The sequence below is a fragment of the Symsagittifera roscoffensis genome, chromosome 5 (genome assembly GCF_963678635.1).
Source record: "Symsagittifera roscoffensis chromosome 5, txSymRosc1.1, whole genome shotgun sequence".
Classification (NCBI taxonomy): domain Eukaryota; kingdom Metazoa; phylum Xenacoelomorpha; order Acoela; family Convolutidae; genus Symsagittifera; species Symsagittifera roscoffensis.
Genome location: NC_087066.1, coordinates 27,090,684 through 27,106,871, shown reverse-complemented (window position 1 = coordinate 27,106,871; position 16,188 = coordinate 27,090,684). Strand labels below are relative to the sequence as shown.

General features: G+C 45.6%; 5 protein-coding genes across 5 annotated transcripts; all 5 read left to right on the top strand.

Moving 5' to 3' along the window:
- Positions 1–676: 676 nt before the first annotated feature.
- LOC134846681 (uncharacterized) lies at positions 677–3,403 on the top strand. Its single transcript, XM_063864067.1, has one exon. The coding sequence runs from the start codon at positions 677–679 to the stop codon at positions 3,401–3,403; it is 2,727 nt and encodes a 908-aa protein (XP_063720137.1).
- A 255-nt stretch (positions 3,404–3,658) lies between these two features.
- LOC134846680 (uncharacterized) lies at positions 3,659–5,956 on the top strand. Its single transcript, XM_063864066.1, has one exon. The coding sequence runs from the start codon at positions 3,659–3,661 to the stop codon at positions 5,954–5,956; it is 2,298 nt and encodes a 765-aa protein (XP_063720136.1).
- Positions 5,957–8,385: 2,429 nt separating this feature from the next.
- LOC134846679 (uncharacterized) lies at positions 8,386–10,137 on the top strand. Its single transcript, XM_063864065.1, has one exon. It carries the CDS (start codon positions 8,386–8,388, stop codon positions 10,135–10,137), a length of 1,752 nt encoding a protein of 583 aa, XP_063720135.1.
- Positions 10,138–10,334: 197 nt separating this feature from the next.
- LOC134846678 (uncharacterized) lies at positions 10,335–11,996 on the top strand. Its single transcript, XM_063864064.1, has one exon. It carries the CDS (start codon positions 10,335–10,337, stop codon positions 11,994–11,996), a length of 1,662 nt encoding a protein of 553 aa, XP_063720134.1.
- Positions 11,997–12,683: 687 nt separating this feature from the next.
- On the top strand, positions 12,684–16,172 carry LOC134846677 (uncharacterized). Its single transcript, XM_063864063.1, has one exon. The coding sequence runs from the start codon at positions 12,684–12,686 to the stop codon at positions 16,170–16,172; it is 3,489 nt and encodes a 1,162-aa protein (XP_063720133.1).
- Positions 16,173–16,188: the final 16 nt, after the last annotated feature.

Below are 16,188 nucleotides of genomic sequence, written 5' to 3'. Positions count from 1 at the left end.
AATGAAAATTAATAACCGCCAAAAAACTGATTTAAACCAACAAAGATTGTTTCAAATGTTTGATTTAATCTACGCGGGATTAATCCCTCTTTTATGTAATGTACTTTTATATCGAATTATCCAAATTTTCAAAACAGCTTGTAAAATTGATCCACATTAAGAAGCAGCAGTTGGGTGAGCCTTGTGACTCTGGTTTAGACAGATAGAGACCGGATCAAGGCTCATTGCACAAACTCAACGAGTAAAAAAATTGCGAATATTGCGATACAACGTTTTAGAGTTCTTGTATTGTAATGCTAGCATTGAATACTCGCTGCAGGCACACGCCAAAAACCCATTGAAGTTATATTGACATTTGCAAGACTTTTCTTCTTAAATAAAAGATGTTAAACTTCATTGTCTTGGTATGCACAATGAAGCAGGTATAAGCTGTTCCCCTCCCTCTGATAATTCATATCTTCGTTGAATCAAAGTTAAAGTAAAATCTCAGCTACGTCAAGCTGAGTTGGTCCGCTATTGAAAAGTTTTAGGCTTCGGCGAGAAACCATTGGTCCGCGTCGACCTCGGACACAACGAACCAAGAACTACTAACCATTAACCACTAACCACGAACCACGAACTATGAGTGATACCAACGACCAGTACGATCTACGAAGCTTCGCGAACGAGCAAGGCGATGTACGATCAGTTGCGAACGAGCAACCAGGTCAGAGCAATGCGAACGAGCAGAGCGATCAACCCAGCTGTTGTGAGCGCGCAACATGGACAAAACGATCAGTCAGGACGAACATACCTGAAACTGGTTCACTCCAGAAGTGGTCACAAGACATGCATTTCTAAGCATAGGCATCGAATAAACTCAATCCGATCGTCCAATCCAGTGACTGATCTTGCTGGCTTGCGAATTTCTCTTGCGGTCATAAGAGAGACCCTCACATCGATCAGTGAAAAGGATCGATTGATAGAGGATGTTGTACCAGACAAACGTCTGCAAGCCGAGCTTGAAACGGCTTGTGAGTTCAGAGCGGAGGTACGAGAATTCATTCAGCAGACGAATGATTTCTTGGAAGATCAGCAAGCGTCTTCCAGGGGGTTAACAGGAGAAGCGAGCGGGCTTCATACAATGTTCTCACCAAGATCAAGTCAGATCAAGCTGCCTAAGATAGATCTTCCCTCCTTCAGTGGGAAGTATACAGAGTGGACGAGCTTCATCGATCAGTTCGATTCTGCTGTACATGGAAACCCAAACCTCCAAAACGCTGAGAAGTTGAACTACCTCAAGTCTTCGCTTCGAGGAGAAGCACACGATCTGATCAAGAGTGTAGCAGTAACAGACGTGAACTACGAGCTCGCAAGGAGGACTCTAAGGGACCGATTCGACAACAAGAGGTTCATTGTAAGCATGCATCTCAGTGCTGTGTTAAACTACCCGACTTTGAAAGCCGAAGATGGAACAAACCTCAGGAAGCTTTTGGAATGTTTCCGCGAAAATGTGGCTGCATTAGAAGTGCAAGGCTGTAATACTCAAGACTGGGATCCAATACTGGTTCATGTGATTGAGCAGAAACTGGATCCAGAAAGCCAAAAGCAATGGCAGCTTCACAACCCAGGAAGAGAGCTCCAGAAACTACACGAGCTTGACAATTTCATTAGTGCGCGAGCGAGGGCACTAGAAGCAGTGAAGTCATCAATCACTTTACAGAAACCAACGACTCGAATTGAAGCACATGCTGATATCCAAAGTAAAATCGACCGAAGGCAATCGTATGGAGCAACAACTGTGGACGAGCAATGTGTGTTTTGTGGAGCACTTCATACTGTAACTGCATGCAACGAGTTCAAGAAGTTGAAAGTACATACACGGAAAGACGAAGTGACTTCCAAACGACTGTGCTTTAATTGTTTGCGCCCAGGGCATATGGTAACGAAATGCCCAAGCACTCACAATTGTAAGCAGTGTGGTAAAAGACACCATTCTCTTCTTCACACGGACAGTCAGCGCAGGGAACAACCTATTACAACTGAGAGAAAGACTGTGAACGATTGTCATACGAGTGGAAACAACCTGTGTACTGTAATTAGTGCTACGGAACCTGACAAAACGGCCCTACTTGGAACTTGCAGGATACCGCTGTTCAACCATCACAGACAAGAAATCATTTGCCGCGCCTTGATAGACAATGGATCGCAGTTGCACTTCGTCAGTGAAAGCTTCGTACGAAGGAATGGATTGCCTCGTAAATCAGTCAACCAAACAGTGAAACCAGTTGGAACTGCCCCCCCCCCATTGGAGACGAGAGGACTGGCTCCAATAACTTTGTCATTGCCCGGAGAAGACACACTACGAGCAGACTTCTTCATCATGCCTCAAGTCACATCAGATCTACCAGGAGACGATGTGGATGTACGCGAACATAACCTTCCATCTCGATATGCGCTGGCCGATCCAGCTTTTGACAAAAGAGGAAGGATTGATCTTCTATGTGGCGTTGAACTGGCAAACGAGCTCACCACTGGTAAACGGATACGAGAAGGGTCTCTCACCTTGGATGAATCAATTTTTGGCTGGATTGTGAGTGGATCAGTACAGTTACTAAGCAAGTGCAATGCTGATAGAGTTTTGCAAACAAACTTCGTCCGTCAGGAGTCTGATCTGGACATTAGTCGCTTTTGGACAATTGAGGACTTGCCTTTGAACCGATGCCCTCGATCGAAGGATGAAGAATTTGTTGAGGATCATTTCGACAAAACAACCATAACTAAGCCAGATGGTCGCCACTCTGTTAGTTTGCCTTTCAAGACAACCGTTGGAACCCTCGGCGAATGCAAAGCCAATGCACTCAAACGATTCTTCAGTCTGGAACGCAAGCTTAAGCAGGATGTGGCTTTGTACACTCAGTACCGAGACTTCATCAAAGAGTTCCGAGACATGGGTCACCTAGAAGTCGTACCACCAGATGAGCTCGCAATGTCAGAGAAAATATGCTACTACCTTCCCCACCACTGCGTTCTAAAGGATAGTACAACTACAAAGCTACGAGTTGTCTTTGAGGCTAGTGCTCTTACTAGTACCCGAATTTCACTGAACGATGCACTGATGGTTGGCCCTAAGCTTCAAGAGGATTTGTTTGATCATCTGCTAAGATTCCGATGCTACCCCATTGGAATCACCGGAGACATTGAAAAGATGTATCGTCAGGTGGCTCTTAACAAGGAGGATAAGGACTTCCACCGAATTCTCTGGAGAGATGTGCCCGACCAACCAATAGATACATACAGGATGACCCGAGTGACATATGGAGTTGCTAGCAGTTGCTATCACTCTGTTCGATCACTCATAGAAGCAGGAAAGCATTCTTGTGTCGAAGAAACAATCAGTCGAGACTTCTACGTCGATGACTGATTGACTGGCGCAGATGACTTACCCTCGGCGAAGAAACTGATCAATGACGTTAGATGTCAGCTAGCAACGAAACAGTTTCCTCTACGGAAATTTGTAAGCAGCTCAAGAGAAGTCATGGAATCCTTGCCCAGTGAGTTGCGCGAAAACTAACACGAGTTCTCAGCAAAACACTACTCTGTGAAAGCATTAGGAATCAAGTGGCTTCCGACAAACGATGTCTTCGTCTTCAAAGTAGCCCACGATCTGAAGGAGAACATGACAAAACGATCTCTACTCTCAGACATCTCTAAGATCTTTGATCCTCTGGGCTGGCTGACTCCGATGACGCTTCCGTTGAAACTCATCATGCAATCCTCTTGGTCGCGGGGAATCAATTGGGACGACAAACTCCCCGATGATATGATGGAGACGTTTCTAAGGTGGAGGACTAAAGTTCACAATGTGGAGAATTTTGACATACCGAGACATGTTGTGGAGGACAGTTTTGAGCTTCATTTGTTTTGTGACGCATCAGAAACCGCATACGCCAGTTGTATCTACGTCAGGAACATAAAGACGAAATCAACCAATCTTTTTGTGGCTAAATCAAGAGTGGCACCTTTGAAACCGTTGACGATCCCCAAATTGGAATTGTGTGCAGCTGTGCTAGGATGCAAGTTGCTGGACCATACGAGGAAAGCACTTCAAAAGATAGGACGGAATCCGAAGGAAGTTTTCGGTTGGACAGATGCCACGATTGTACTTTGTTGGATCAACGAGACCCCAAACGTCTGGAACACTTTTGTTCGCAACCGAGTGCATGAAGTACAGGAGGTTTTGAAACCAGTCAACTGGCGACATGTACGAAGTGAGGAAAACCCAGCGGATGCTGCAACTCGTGGACTCGATGCAATGACGCTGAAAAACTCTTCACTGTGGTGGCATGGACCGAGCTGGCTCTCCGAACTTCGGATTCCAGACCAACCAAAGCTAACAAAAGTTGGTTCTGAAAGAAAGAAAAACGCAGTTGTCAACAGCTGCCAATTGGTCAAGCCTTCTTTGGACGCACTATTAGATCTGGAAAAATTCAGCAGTCTAGAGAAGTGCATTCGTGTACTGTGCTATGTTGCCTTTTTTGCACATCGAAACCAGAAGCACCCAGAAGATGGCAGTTACGTTCATCCAACTTCTTTGACGAATAGACGCAACGCCCTTCTGAAGCTAATACGAAACGAACAAACTAAGTTCTTCAGTGATGAACTAAGGGCATTGAATGCTGGCGAATCAGTTGCGAAGAAAAGCCATCTTCTGCGACTATACCCCCTCGTTGATGACGGACTCATCAAGGTGGGCGGGAGACTGAGTCAGAACCAAACTCTCGCAGATGATCAGCGCAACCAAATCGTGATACCCAAGAAAAGTCGACTGGCCAAACTCATCCTGCAGGACATTCATCTGAAGTATTTTCATGCTCCCGCAAATACGATCCTTGCTGAACTTCGACGACATTTCTGGATTGTGGACGCGCAATCAGCAATTCGTCACCTCATACGAAACTGTGTGAAGTGCCAACGATTCAACGCACGATCAAATCCACCATTGATGGGAGACCTACCCAAAGAACGAATAACGCCTTCGCCTCCATTCACTCACACTGGCGTGGACTTTGCTGGTCCTTTTGTGACACTGAATGGCAAACAGCTGTCAAAGTCATATTTGGCTTTGTTTGTTTGCTTCACAACAAAGGCCATACATTTGGAGCTAACATCGGGTTTGTCCTCCCAGTCTTGTACTGCTGCCTTGAGACGATTTTGTGCTAGACGTGGTGCTCCAGCAAGGATGTACTCAGACAATGGACTGAACTTTGTTGGAACCAAAAATGAACTAAGGCAACTGCAAATGAACCTAACCAAGAAGTTCGGAACACAATCAATGCCAAGTGCCGCAGATGAGATTGGAATCACTTGGACAATGATTCCACCAGGAGCTCCTCACTTTGGTGGACTTTGGGAATCGGGCGTGAAACTTGCGAAATCACATCTGCGAAGAGTCATGGGGAACAATGTTTTGACATACGAGGAACTTTCTACTCTACTATGCGACATTGAAGCAATCCTCAACTCCCGACCACTCCTCCCGATTTCGACCGACGTTCTGGACCTACGAACCCTAACACCAGCTATGATGGTGACAGGGAAAGAAATGCAGTACCTGCCAATACCAGTGCCCCCACTGACGACAAGTACACTCCAGCCCTTTGAAACTCATCCAGCCAAACGCTGGGCACATATGCAGAAACTCATTGGAGTTTTCTGGAAGCGATGGAGCAAGGAGTACTTGTCTTCTCTGCAGCCACGGAAGAAGTGGACTTCAAAACAACGAAATTTTGAAGTTGGTGATGTTGTGCTCCTGATGGACGAAAACCAACCCCCCTTACAATGGCCATTAGCTCGGGTTGTGGAAGTCTACCTTGGGAGAGACAGCCAATGTCGATCAGCTAAGGTCAGAACCGCGAGAGGCTGCTACGTCCGGCCTTGCATAAAACTAAGGAAACTCCCTGTCAGTGTTGAATGAACTTGGCTCATTCAAGGTGGGCGGCAATGTTGCTTGCAACGAGCAACTTAGTGGAAAGAAAAATGGAATGAAAATTAATAACCGCCAAAAAACTGATTTAAACCAACAAAGATTGTTTCAAATGTTTGATTTAATCTACGCGGGATTAATCCCTCTTTTATGTAATGTACTTTTATATCGAATTATCCAAATTTTCAAAACAGCTTGTAAAATTGATCCACATTAAGAAGCAGCAGTTGGGTGAGCCTTGTGACTCTGGTTTAGACAGATAGAGACTGGATCAAGGCTCATTGCACAAACTCAACGAGTAAAAAAATTGCGAATATTGCGATACAACGTTTTAGAGTTCTTGTATTGTAATGCTAGCATTGAATACTCGCTGCAGGCACACGCCAAAAACCCATTGAAGTTATATTGACATTTGCAAGACTTTTCTTCTTAAATAATAGATGTTCAACTTCATTGTCTTGGTATACACAATGAAGCAGGTATAAGCTGTTCCCCTCCCTCTGATATACAGTCTTATCTTCGTTGAATCAAAGTTAAAGTAAAATCTCAGCTACGTCAAGCTGAGTTGGTCCGCTATTGAAAAGTTTTAGGCTTCGGCGAGAAACCATTGGTCCGCCGACCCGGACACAACGAACCAAGAACTACTAACCATTAACCACTAACCACGAACCACGAACTATGAGTGATACCAACGACCAGTACGATCTACGAAGCTTCGCGAACGAGCAAGGCGATGTACGATCAGTTGCGAACGAGCAACCAGGTCAGAGCAATGCGAACGAGCAGAGCGATCAACCAGCTGTTGTGAGCGCGCAACATGGACAAAACGATCAGTCAGGACGAACATACCTGAAGCTGGTTCACTCCAGAAGTGGTCACAAGACATGCATTTCTAAGCATAGGCATCGAATAAACTCAATCCGATCGTCCAATTCAGTGACTGATCTTGCTGGCTTGCGAATTTCTCTTGCGGTCATAAGAGAGACCCTCACATCGATCAGTGAAAAAGATCGATTGATAGAGGACGTTGTACCAGACGAACGTCTGCAAGCCGAGCTTGAAACGGCTTGCGAGTTCAGAGCGGAGGTACGAGAATTCATTCAGCAGACGAATGATTTCTTGGAAGATCAGCAAGCGTCTTCCAGGGGGTTAACAGGAGAAGCGAGCGGGCTTCATACAATGTTCTCACCAAGATCAAGTCAGATCAAGCTGCCTAAGATAGATCTTCCCTCCTTCAGTGGGAAGTATACAGAGTGGACGAGCTTCATCGATCAGTTCGATTCTGCTGTACATGGAAACCCAAACCTCCAAAACGCTGAGAAGTTGAACTACCTCAAGTCTTCGCTTCGAGGAGAAGCACACGATCTGATCAAGAATGTAGCAGTAACAGACGTGAACTACGAGCTCGCAAGGAGGACTCTAATGGACCGATTCGACAACAAGAGGTTCATTGTAAGCATGCATCTCAGTGCTGTGTTAAACTACCCGACTTTGAAAGCCGAAGATGGAACAAACCTCAGGAAGCTTTTGGAATGTTTCCGCGAAAATGTGGCTGCATTAGAAGTGCAAGGCTGTAATACTCAAGACTGGGATCCAATACTGGTTCATGTGATTGAGCAGAAACTGGATCCAGAAAGCCAAAAGCAATGGCAGCTTCACAACCCAGGAAGAGAGCTCCAGAAACTACACGAGCTTGACAATTTCATTAGTGCGCGAGCGAGGGCACTAGAAGCAGTGAAGTCATCAATCACTTTACAGAAACCAACGACTCGAATTGAAGCACATGCTGATATCCAAAGTAAAATCGACCGAAGGCAATCGTATGGAGCAACAACTGTGGACGAGCAATGTGTGTTTTGTGGAGCACTTCATACTGTAACTGCATGCAACGAGTTCAAGAAGTTGAAAGTACATACACGGAAAGACGAAGTGACTTCCAAACGACTGTGCTTTAATTGTTTGCGCCCAGGGCATATGGTAACGAAATGCCCAAGCACTCACAATTGTAAGCAGTGTGGTAAAAGACACCATTCTCTTCTTCACACGGACAGTCAGCGCAGGGAACAACCTATTACAACTGAGAGAAAGACTGTGAACGATTGTCATACGAGTGGAAACAACCTGTGTACTGTAATTAGTGCTACGGAACCTGACAAAACGGCCCTACTTGGAACTTGCAGGATACCGCTGTTCAACCATCACAGACAAGAAATCATTTGCCGCGCCTTGATAGACAATGGATCGCAGTTGAACTTCGTCAGTGAAAGCTTCGTACGAAGGAATGGATTGCCTCGTAAATCAGTCAACCAAACAGTGAAACCAGTTGGAACTGCCCCCCCCCCCCATTGGAGACGAGAGGACTGGCTCCAATAACTTTGTCATTGCCCGGAGAAGACACACTACGAGCAGACTTCTTCATCATGCCTCAAGTCACATCAGATCTACCAGGAGACGATGTGGATGTACGCGAACATAACCTTCCATCTCGATATGCGCTGGCCGATCCAGCTTTTGACAAAAGAGGAAGGATTGATCTTCTATGTGGCGTTGAACTGGCAAACGAGCTCACCACTGGTAAACGGATACGAGAAGGGTCTCTCACCTTGGATGAATCAATTTTTGGCTGGATTGTGAGTGGATCAGTACAGTTACTAAGCAAGTGCAATGCTGATAGAGTTTTGCAAACAAACTTCGTCCGTCAGGAGTCTGATCTGGACATTAGTCGCTTTTGGACAATTGAGGACTTGCCTTTGAACCGATACCCTCGATCGAAGGATGAAGAATTTGTTGAGGATCATTTCGACAAAACAACCATAACTAAGCCAGATGGTCGCTACTCTGTTAGTTTGCCTTTCAAGACAACCGTTGGAACCCTCGGCGAATGCAAAGCCAATGCACTCAAACGATTCTTCAGTCTGGAACGCAAGCTTAAGCAGGATGTGGCTTTGTACACTCAGTACCGAGACTTCATCAAAGAGTTCCAAGACATGGGTCACCTAGAAGTCGTACCACCAGATGAGCTCGCAATGTCAGAGAAAAGATGCTACTACCTTCCCCACCACTGCGTTCTAAAGGATAGTACAACTACAAAGCTACGAGTTGTCTTTGACGCTAGTGCTCTTACTAGTACCCGAATTTCACTGAACGATGCACTGATGGTTGGCCCTAAGCTTCAAGACGATTTGTTTGATCATCTGCTGAGATTCCGATGCTACCCCATTGGAATCACCGGAGACATTGAAAAGATGTATCGTCAGGTGGCTCTTAACAAGGAGGATAAGGACTTCCACCGAATTCTCTGGAGAGATGTGCCCGACCAACCAATAGATACATACAGGATGACCCGAGTGACATATGGAGTTGCTAGCAGTTGCTATCACTCTGTTCGATCACTCATAGAAGCAGGAAAGCATTCTTGTGTCGAAGAAACAATCAGTCGAGACTTCTACGTCGATGACTGGTTGACTGGCGCAGATGACTTACCCTCGGCGAAGAAACTGATCAATGACGTTAGATGTCAGCTAGCAACGAAACAGTTTCCTCTACGGAAATTTGTAAGCAGCTCAAGAGAAGTCATGGAATCCTTGCCCAGTGAGTTGCGCGAAAACGAACACGAGTTCTCAGCAAAACACTACTCTGTGAAAGCATTAGGAATCAAGTGGCTTCCGACAAACGATGTCTTCGTCTTCAAAGTAGCCCACGATCTGAAGGAGAACATGACAAAACTATCTCTACTCTCAGACATCTCTAAGATCTTTGATCCTCTGGGCTGGCTGACTCCGATGACGCTTCCGTTGAAACTCATCATGCAATCCTCTTGGTCGCGGGGAATCAATTGGGACGACAAACTCCCCGATGATATGATGGAGACGTTTCTAAGGTGGAGGACTAAAGTTCACAATGTGGAGAATTTTGACATACCGAGACATGTTGTGGAGGACAGTTTTGAGCTTCATTTGTTTTGTGACGCATCAGAAACCGCATACGCCAGTTGTATCTACGTCAGGAACATAAAGACGAAATCAACCAATCTTTTTGTGGCTAAATCAAGAGTGGCACCTTTGAAACCGTTGACGATCCCCAAATTGGAATTGTGTGCAGCTGTGCTAGGATGCAAGTTGCTGGACCATACGAGGAAAAGATGGACCATACGATCCTACTTCAAAAAATAGGACGGAATCCGAAGGAAGTTTTCGGTTGGACAGATGCCACGATTGTACTTTGTTGGTTCAACGAGACCCCAAACGTCTGTAACACTTTTGTTCGCAACCGAGTGCATGAAGTACAGGAGGTTTTGAAACCAGTCAACTGGCGACATGTACGAAGTGAGGAAAACCCAGCGGATGCTGCAACTCGTGGACTCGAAGCAATGACGCTGAAAAACTCTTCACTGTGGTGGCATGGACCGAGCTGGCTCTCCGAACTTCGGATTCCAGACCAACCAAAGCTAACAAAAGTTGGTTCTGAAAGAAAGAAAAACGCAGTTGTCAACAGCTGCCAATTGGTCAAGCCTTCTTTGGACGCACTATTAGATCTGGAAAAATTCAGCAGTCTAGAGAAGTGCATTCGTGTACTGTGCTATGTTGCCTTTTTTGCACATCGAAACCAGAAGCACCCAGAAGATGGCAGTTACGTTCATCCAACTTCTTTGACGAATAGACGCAACGCCCTTCTGAAGCTAATACGAAACGAACAAACTAAGTTCTTCAGTGATGAACTAAGGGCATTGAATGCTGGCGAATCAGTTGCGAAGAAAAGCCATCTTCTGCGACTATACCCCCTCGTTGATGACGGACTCATCAAGGTGGGCGGGAGACTGAGTCAGAACCAAACTCTCGCAGATGATCAGCGCAACCAAATCGTGATACCCAAGAAAAGTCGACTGGCCAAACTCATCCTGCAGGACATTCATCTGAAGTATTTTCATGCTCCCGCAAATACGATCCTTGCTGAACTTCGACGACATTTCTGGATTGTGGACGCGCAATCAGCAATTCGTCACCTCATACGAAACTGTGTGAAGTGCCAACGATTCAACGCACGATCAAATCCACCATTGATGGGAGACCTACCCAAAGAACGAATAACGCCTTCGCCTCCATTCACTCACACTGGCGTGGACTTTGCTGGTCCTTTTGTGACACTGAATGGCAAACAGCTGTCAAAGTCATATTTGGCTTTGTTTGTTTGCTTCACAACAAAGGCCATACATTTGGAGCTAACATCGGGTTTGTCCTCCCAGTCTTGTACTGCTGCCTTGAGACGATTTTGTGCTAGACGTGGTGCTCCAGCAAGGATGTACTCAGACAATGGACTGAACTTTGTTGGAACCAAAAATGAACTAAGGCAACTGCAAATGAACCTAACCAAGAAGTTCGGAACACAATCAATGCCAAGTGCCGCAGATGAGATTGGAATCACTTGGACAATGATTCCACCAGGAGCTCCTCACTTTGGTGGACTTTGGGAATCGGGCGTGAAACTTGCGAAATCACATCTGCGAAGAGTCATGGGGAACAATGTTTTGACATACGAGGAACTTTCTACTCTACTATGCGACATTGAAGCAATCCTCAACTCCCGACCACTCCTCCCGATTTCGACCGACGTTCTGGACCTACGAACCCTAACACCAGCTATGATGGTGACAGGGAAAGAAATGCAGTACCTGCCAATACCAGTGCCCCCACTGACGACAAGTACACTCCAGCCCTTTGAAACTCATCCAGCCAAACGCTGGGCACATATGCAGAAACTCATTGGAGTTTTCTGGAAGCGATGGAGCAAGGAGTACTTGTCTTCTCTGCAGCCACGGAAGAAGTGGACTTCAAAACAACGAAATTTTGAAGTTGGTGATGTTGTGCTCCTGATGGACGAAAACCAACCCCCCTTACAATGGCCATTAGCTCGGGTTGTGGAAGTCTACCTTGGGAGAGACAGCCAATGTCGATCAGCTAAGGTCAGAACCGCGAGAGGCTGCTACGTCCGGCCTTGCATAAAACTAAGGAAACTCCCTGTCAGTGTTGAATGAACTTGGCTCATTCAAGGTGGGCGGCAATGTTGCTTGCAACGAGCAACTTAGTGGAAAGAAAAATGGAATGAAAATTAATAACCGCCAAAAAACTGATTTAAACCAACAAAGATTGTTTCAAATGTTTGATTTAATCTACGCGGGATTAATCCCTCTTTTATGTAATGTACTTTTATATCGAATTATCCAAATTTTCAAAACAGCTTGTAAAATTGATCCACATTAAGAAGCAGCAGTTGGGTGAGCCTTGTGACTCTGGTTTAGACAGATAGAGACTGGATCAAGGCTCATTGCACAAACTCAACGAGTAAAAAAATTGCGAATATTGCGATACAACGTTTTAGAGTTCTTGTATTGTAATGCTAGCATTGAATACTCGCTGCAGGCACACGCCAAAAACCCATTGAAGTTATATTGACATTTGCAAGACTTTTCTTCTTAAATAATAGATGTTCAACTTCATTGTCTTGGTATACACAATGAAGCAGGTATAAGCTGTTCCCCTCCCTCTGATATACAGTCTTATCTTCGTTGAATCAAAGTTAAAGTAAAATCTCAGCTACGTCAAGCTGAGTTGGTCCGCTATTGAAAAGTTTTAGGCTTCGGCGAGAAACCATTGGTCCGCCGACCCGGACACAACGAACCAAGAACTACTAACCATTAACCACTAACCACGAACCACGAACTATGAGTGATACCAACGACCAGTACGATCTACGAAGCTTCGCGAACGAGCAAGGCGATGTACGATCAGTTGCGAACGAGCAACCAGGTCAGAGCAATGCGAACGAGCAGAGCGATCAACCAGCTGTTGTGAGCGCGCAACATGGACAAAACGATCAGTCAGGACGAACATACCTGAAGCTGGTTCACTCCAGAAGTGGTCACAAGACATGCATTTCTAAGCATAGGCATCGAATAAACTCAATCCGATCGTCCAATCCAGTGACTGATCTTGCTGGCTTGCGAATTTCTCTTGCGGTCATAAGAGAGACCCTCACATCGATCAGTGAAAAGGATCGATTGATAGAGGACGTTGTACCAGACGAACGTCTGCAAGCCGAGCTTGAAACGGCTTGCGAGTTCAGAGCGGAGGTACGAGAATTCATTCAGCAGACGAATGATTTCTTGGAAGATCAGCAAGCGTCTTCCAGGGGGTTAACAGGAGAAGCGAGCGGGCTTCATACAATGTTCTCACCAAGATCAAGTCAGATCAAGCTGCCTAAGATAGATCTTCCCTCCTTCAGTGGGAAGTATACAGAGTGGACGAGCTTCATCGATCAGTTCGATTCTGCTGTACATGGAAACCCAAACCTCCAAAACGCTGAGAAGTTGAACCACCTCAAGTCTTCGCTTCGAGGAGAAGCACACGATCTGATCAAGAATGTAGCAGTAACAGACGTGAACTACGAGCTCGCAAGGAGGACTCTAATGGACCGATTCGACAACAAGAGGTTCATTGTAAGCATGCATCTCAGTGCTGTGTTAAACTACCCGACTTTGAAAGCCGAAGATGGAACAAACCTCAGGAAGCTTTTGGAATGTTTCCGCGAAAATGTGGCTGCATTAGAAGTGCAAGGCTGTAATACTCAAGACTGGGATCCAATACTGGTTCATGTGATTGAGCAGAAACTGGATCCAGAAAGCCAAAAGCAATGGCAGCTTCACAACCCAGGAAGAGAGCTCCAGACACTACACGAGCTTGACAATTTCATTAGTGCGCGAGCGAGGGCACTAGAAGCAGTGAAGTCATCAATCACTTTACAGAAACCAACGACTCGAATTGAAGCACATGCTGATATCCAAAGTAAAATCGACCGAAGGCAATCGTATGGAGCAACAACTGTGGACGAGCAATGTGTGTTTTGTGGAGCACTTCATACTGTAACTGCATGCAACGAGTTCAAGAAGTTGAAAGTACATACACGGAAAGACGAAGTGACTTCCAAACGACTGTGCTTTAATTGTTTGCGCCCAGGGCATATGGTAACGAAATGCCCAAGCACTCACAATTGTAAGCAGTGTGGTAAAAGACACCATTCTCTTCTTCACACGGACAGTCAGCGCAGGGAACAACCTATTACAACTGAGAGAAAGACTGTGAACGATTGTCATACGAGTGGAAACAACCTGTGTACTGTAATTAGTGCTACGGAACCTGACAAAACGGCCCTACTTGGAACTTGCAGGATACCGCTGTTCAACCATCACAGACAAGAAATCATTTGCCGCGCCTTGATAGACAATGGATCGCAGTTGAACTTCGTCAGTGAAAGCTTCGTACGAAGGAATGGATTGCCTCGTAAATCAGTCAACCAAACAGTGAAACCAGTTGGAACTGCCCCCCCATTGGAGACGAGAGGACTGGCTCCAATAACTTTGTCATTGCCCGGAGAAGACACACTACGAGCAGACTTCTTCATCATGCCTCAAGTCACATCAGATCTACCAGGAGACGATGTGGATGTACGCGAACATAACCTTCCATCTCGATATGCGCTGGCCGATCCAGCTTTTGACAAAAGAGGAAGGATTGATCTTCTATGTGGCGTTGAACTGGCAAACGAGCTCACCACTGGTAAACGGATACGAGAAGGGTCTCTCACCTTGGATGAATCAATTTTTGGCTGGATTGTGAGTGGATCAGTACAGTTACTAAGCAAGTGCAATGCTGATAGAGTTTTGCAAACAAACTTCGTCCGTCAGGAGTCTGATCTGGACATTAGTCGCTTTTGGACAATTGAGGACTTGCCTTTGAACCGATGCCCTCGATCGAAGGATGAAGAATTTGTTGAGGATCATTTCGACAAAACAACCATAACTAAGCCAGATGGTCGCTACTCTGTTAGTTTGCCTTTCAAGACAACCGTTGGAACCCTCGGCGAATGCAAAGCCAATGCACTCAAACGATTCTTCAGTCTGGAACGCAAGCTTAAGCAGGATGTGGCTTTGTACACTCAGTACCGAGACTTCATCAAAGAGTTCCAAGACATGGGTCACCTAGAAGTCGTACCACCAGATGAGCTCGCAATGTCAGAGAAAAGATGCTACTACCTTCCCCACCACTGCGTTCTAAAGGATAGTACAACTACAAAGCTACGAGTTGTCTTTGACGCTAGTGCTCTTACTAGTACCCGAATTTCACTGAACGATGCACTGATGGTTGGCCCTAAGCTTCAAGACGATTTGTTTGATCATCTGCTAAGATTCCGATGCTACCCCATTGGAATCACCGGAGACATTGAAAAGATCTATCGTCAGGTGGCTCTTAACAAGGAGGATAAGGACTTCCACCGAATTCTCTGGAGAGATGTGCCCGACCAACCAATAGATACATACAGGATGACCCGAGTGACATATGGAGTTGCTAGCAGTTGCTATCACTCTGTTCGATCACTCATAGAAGCAGGAAAGCATTCTTGTGTCGAAGAAACAATCAGTCGAGACTTCTACGTCGATGACTGGTTGACTGGCGCAGATGACTTACCCTCGGCGAAGAAACTGATCAATGACGTTAGATGTCAGCTAGCAACGAAACAGTTTCCTCTACGGAAATTTGTAAGCAGCTCAAGAGAAGTCATGGAATCCTTGCCCAGTGAGTTGCGCGAAAACGAACACGAGTTCTCAGCAAAACACTACTCTGTGAAAGCATTAGGAATCAAGTGGCTTCCGACAAACGATGTCTTCGTCTTCAAAGTAGCCCACGATCTGAAGGAGAACATGACAAAACTATCTCTACTCTCAGACATCTCTAAGATCTTTGATCCTCTGGGCTGGCTGACTCCGATGACGCTTCCGTTGAAACTCATCATGCAATCCTCTTGGTCGCGGGGAATCAATTGGGACGACAAACTCCCCGATGATATGATGGAGACGTTTCTAAGGTGGAGGACTAAAGTTCACAATGTGGAGAATTTTGACATACCGAGACATGTTGTGGAGGACAGTTTTGAGCTTCATTTGTTTTGTGACGCATCAGAAACCGCATACGCCAGTTGTATCTACGTCAGGAACATAAAGACGAAATCAACCAATCTTTTTGTGGCTAAATCAAGAGTGGCACCTTTGAAACCGTTGACGATCCCCAAATTGGAATTGTGTGCAGCTGTGCTAGGATGCAAGTTGCTGGACCATACGAGGAAAAGATGGACCATACGATCCTACTTCAAAAAATAGGACGGAATCCGAAGGA

What these genes read in the sequence shown, in the direction of transcription:
- LOC134846681 (XM_063864067.1), top strand. Translation starts at nt 677, where the DNA reads ATGTACGATCAGTTGCGAACGAGCAACCAGGTCAGAGCAATGCGAACG.
- LOC134846680 (XM_063864066.1), top strand. Translation starts at nt 3,659, where the DNA reads ATGACAAAACGATCTCTACTCTCAGACATCTCTAAGATCTTTGATCCT.
- LOC134846679 (XM_063864065.1), top strand. Translation starts at nt 8,386, where the DNA reads ATGCCTCAAGTCACATCAGATCTACCAGGAGACGATGTGGATGTACGC.
- LOC134846678 (XM_063864064.1), top strand. Translation starts at nt 10,335, where the DNA reads ATGACGCTGAAAAACTCTTCACTGTGGTGGCATGGACCGAGCTGGCTC.
- LOC134846677 (XM_063864063.1), top strand. Translation starts at nt 12,684, where the DNA reads ATGAGTGATACCAACGACCAGTACGATCTACGAAGCTTCGCGAACGAG.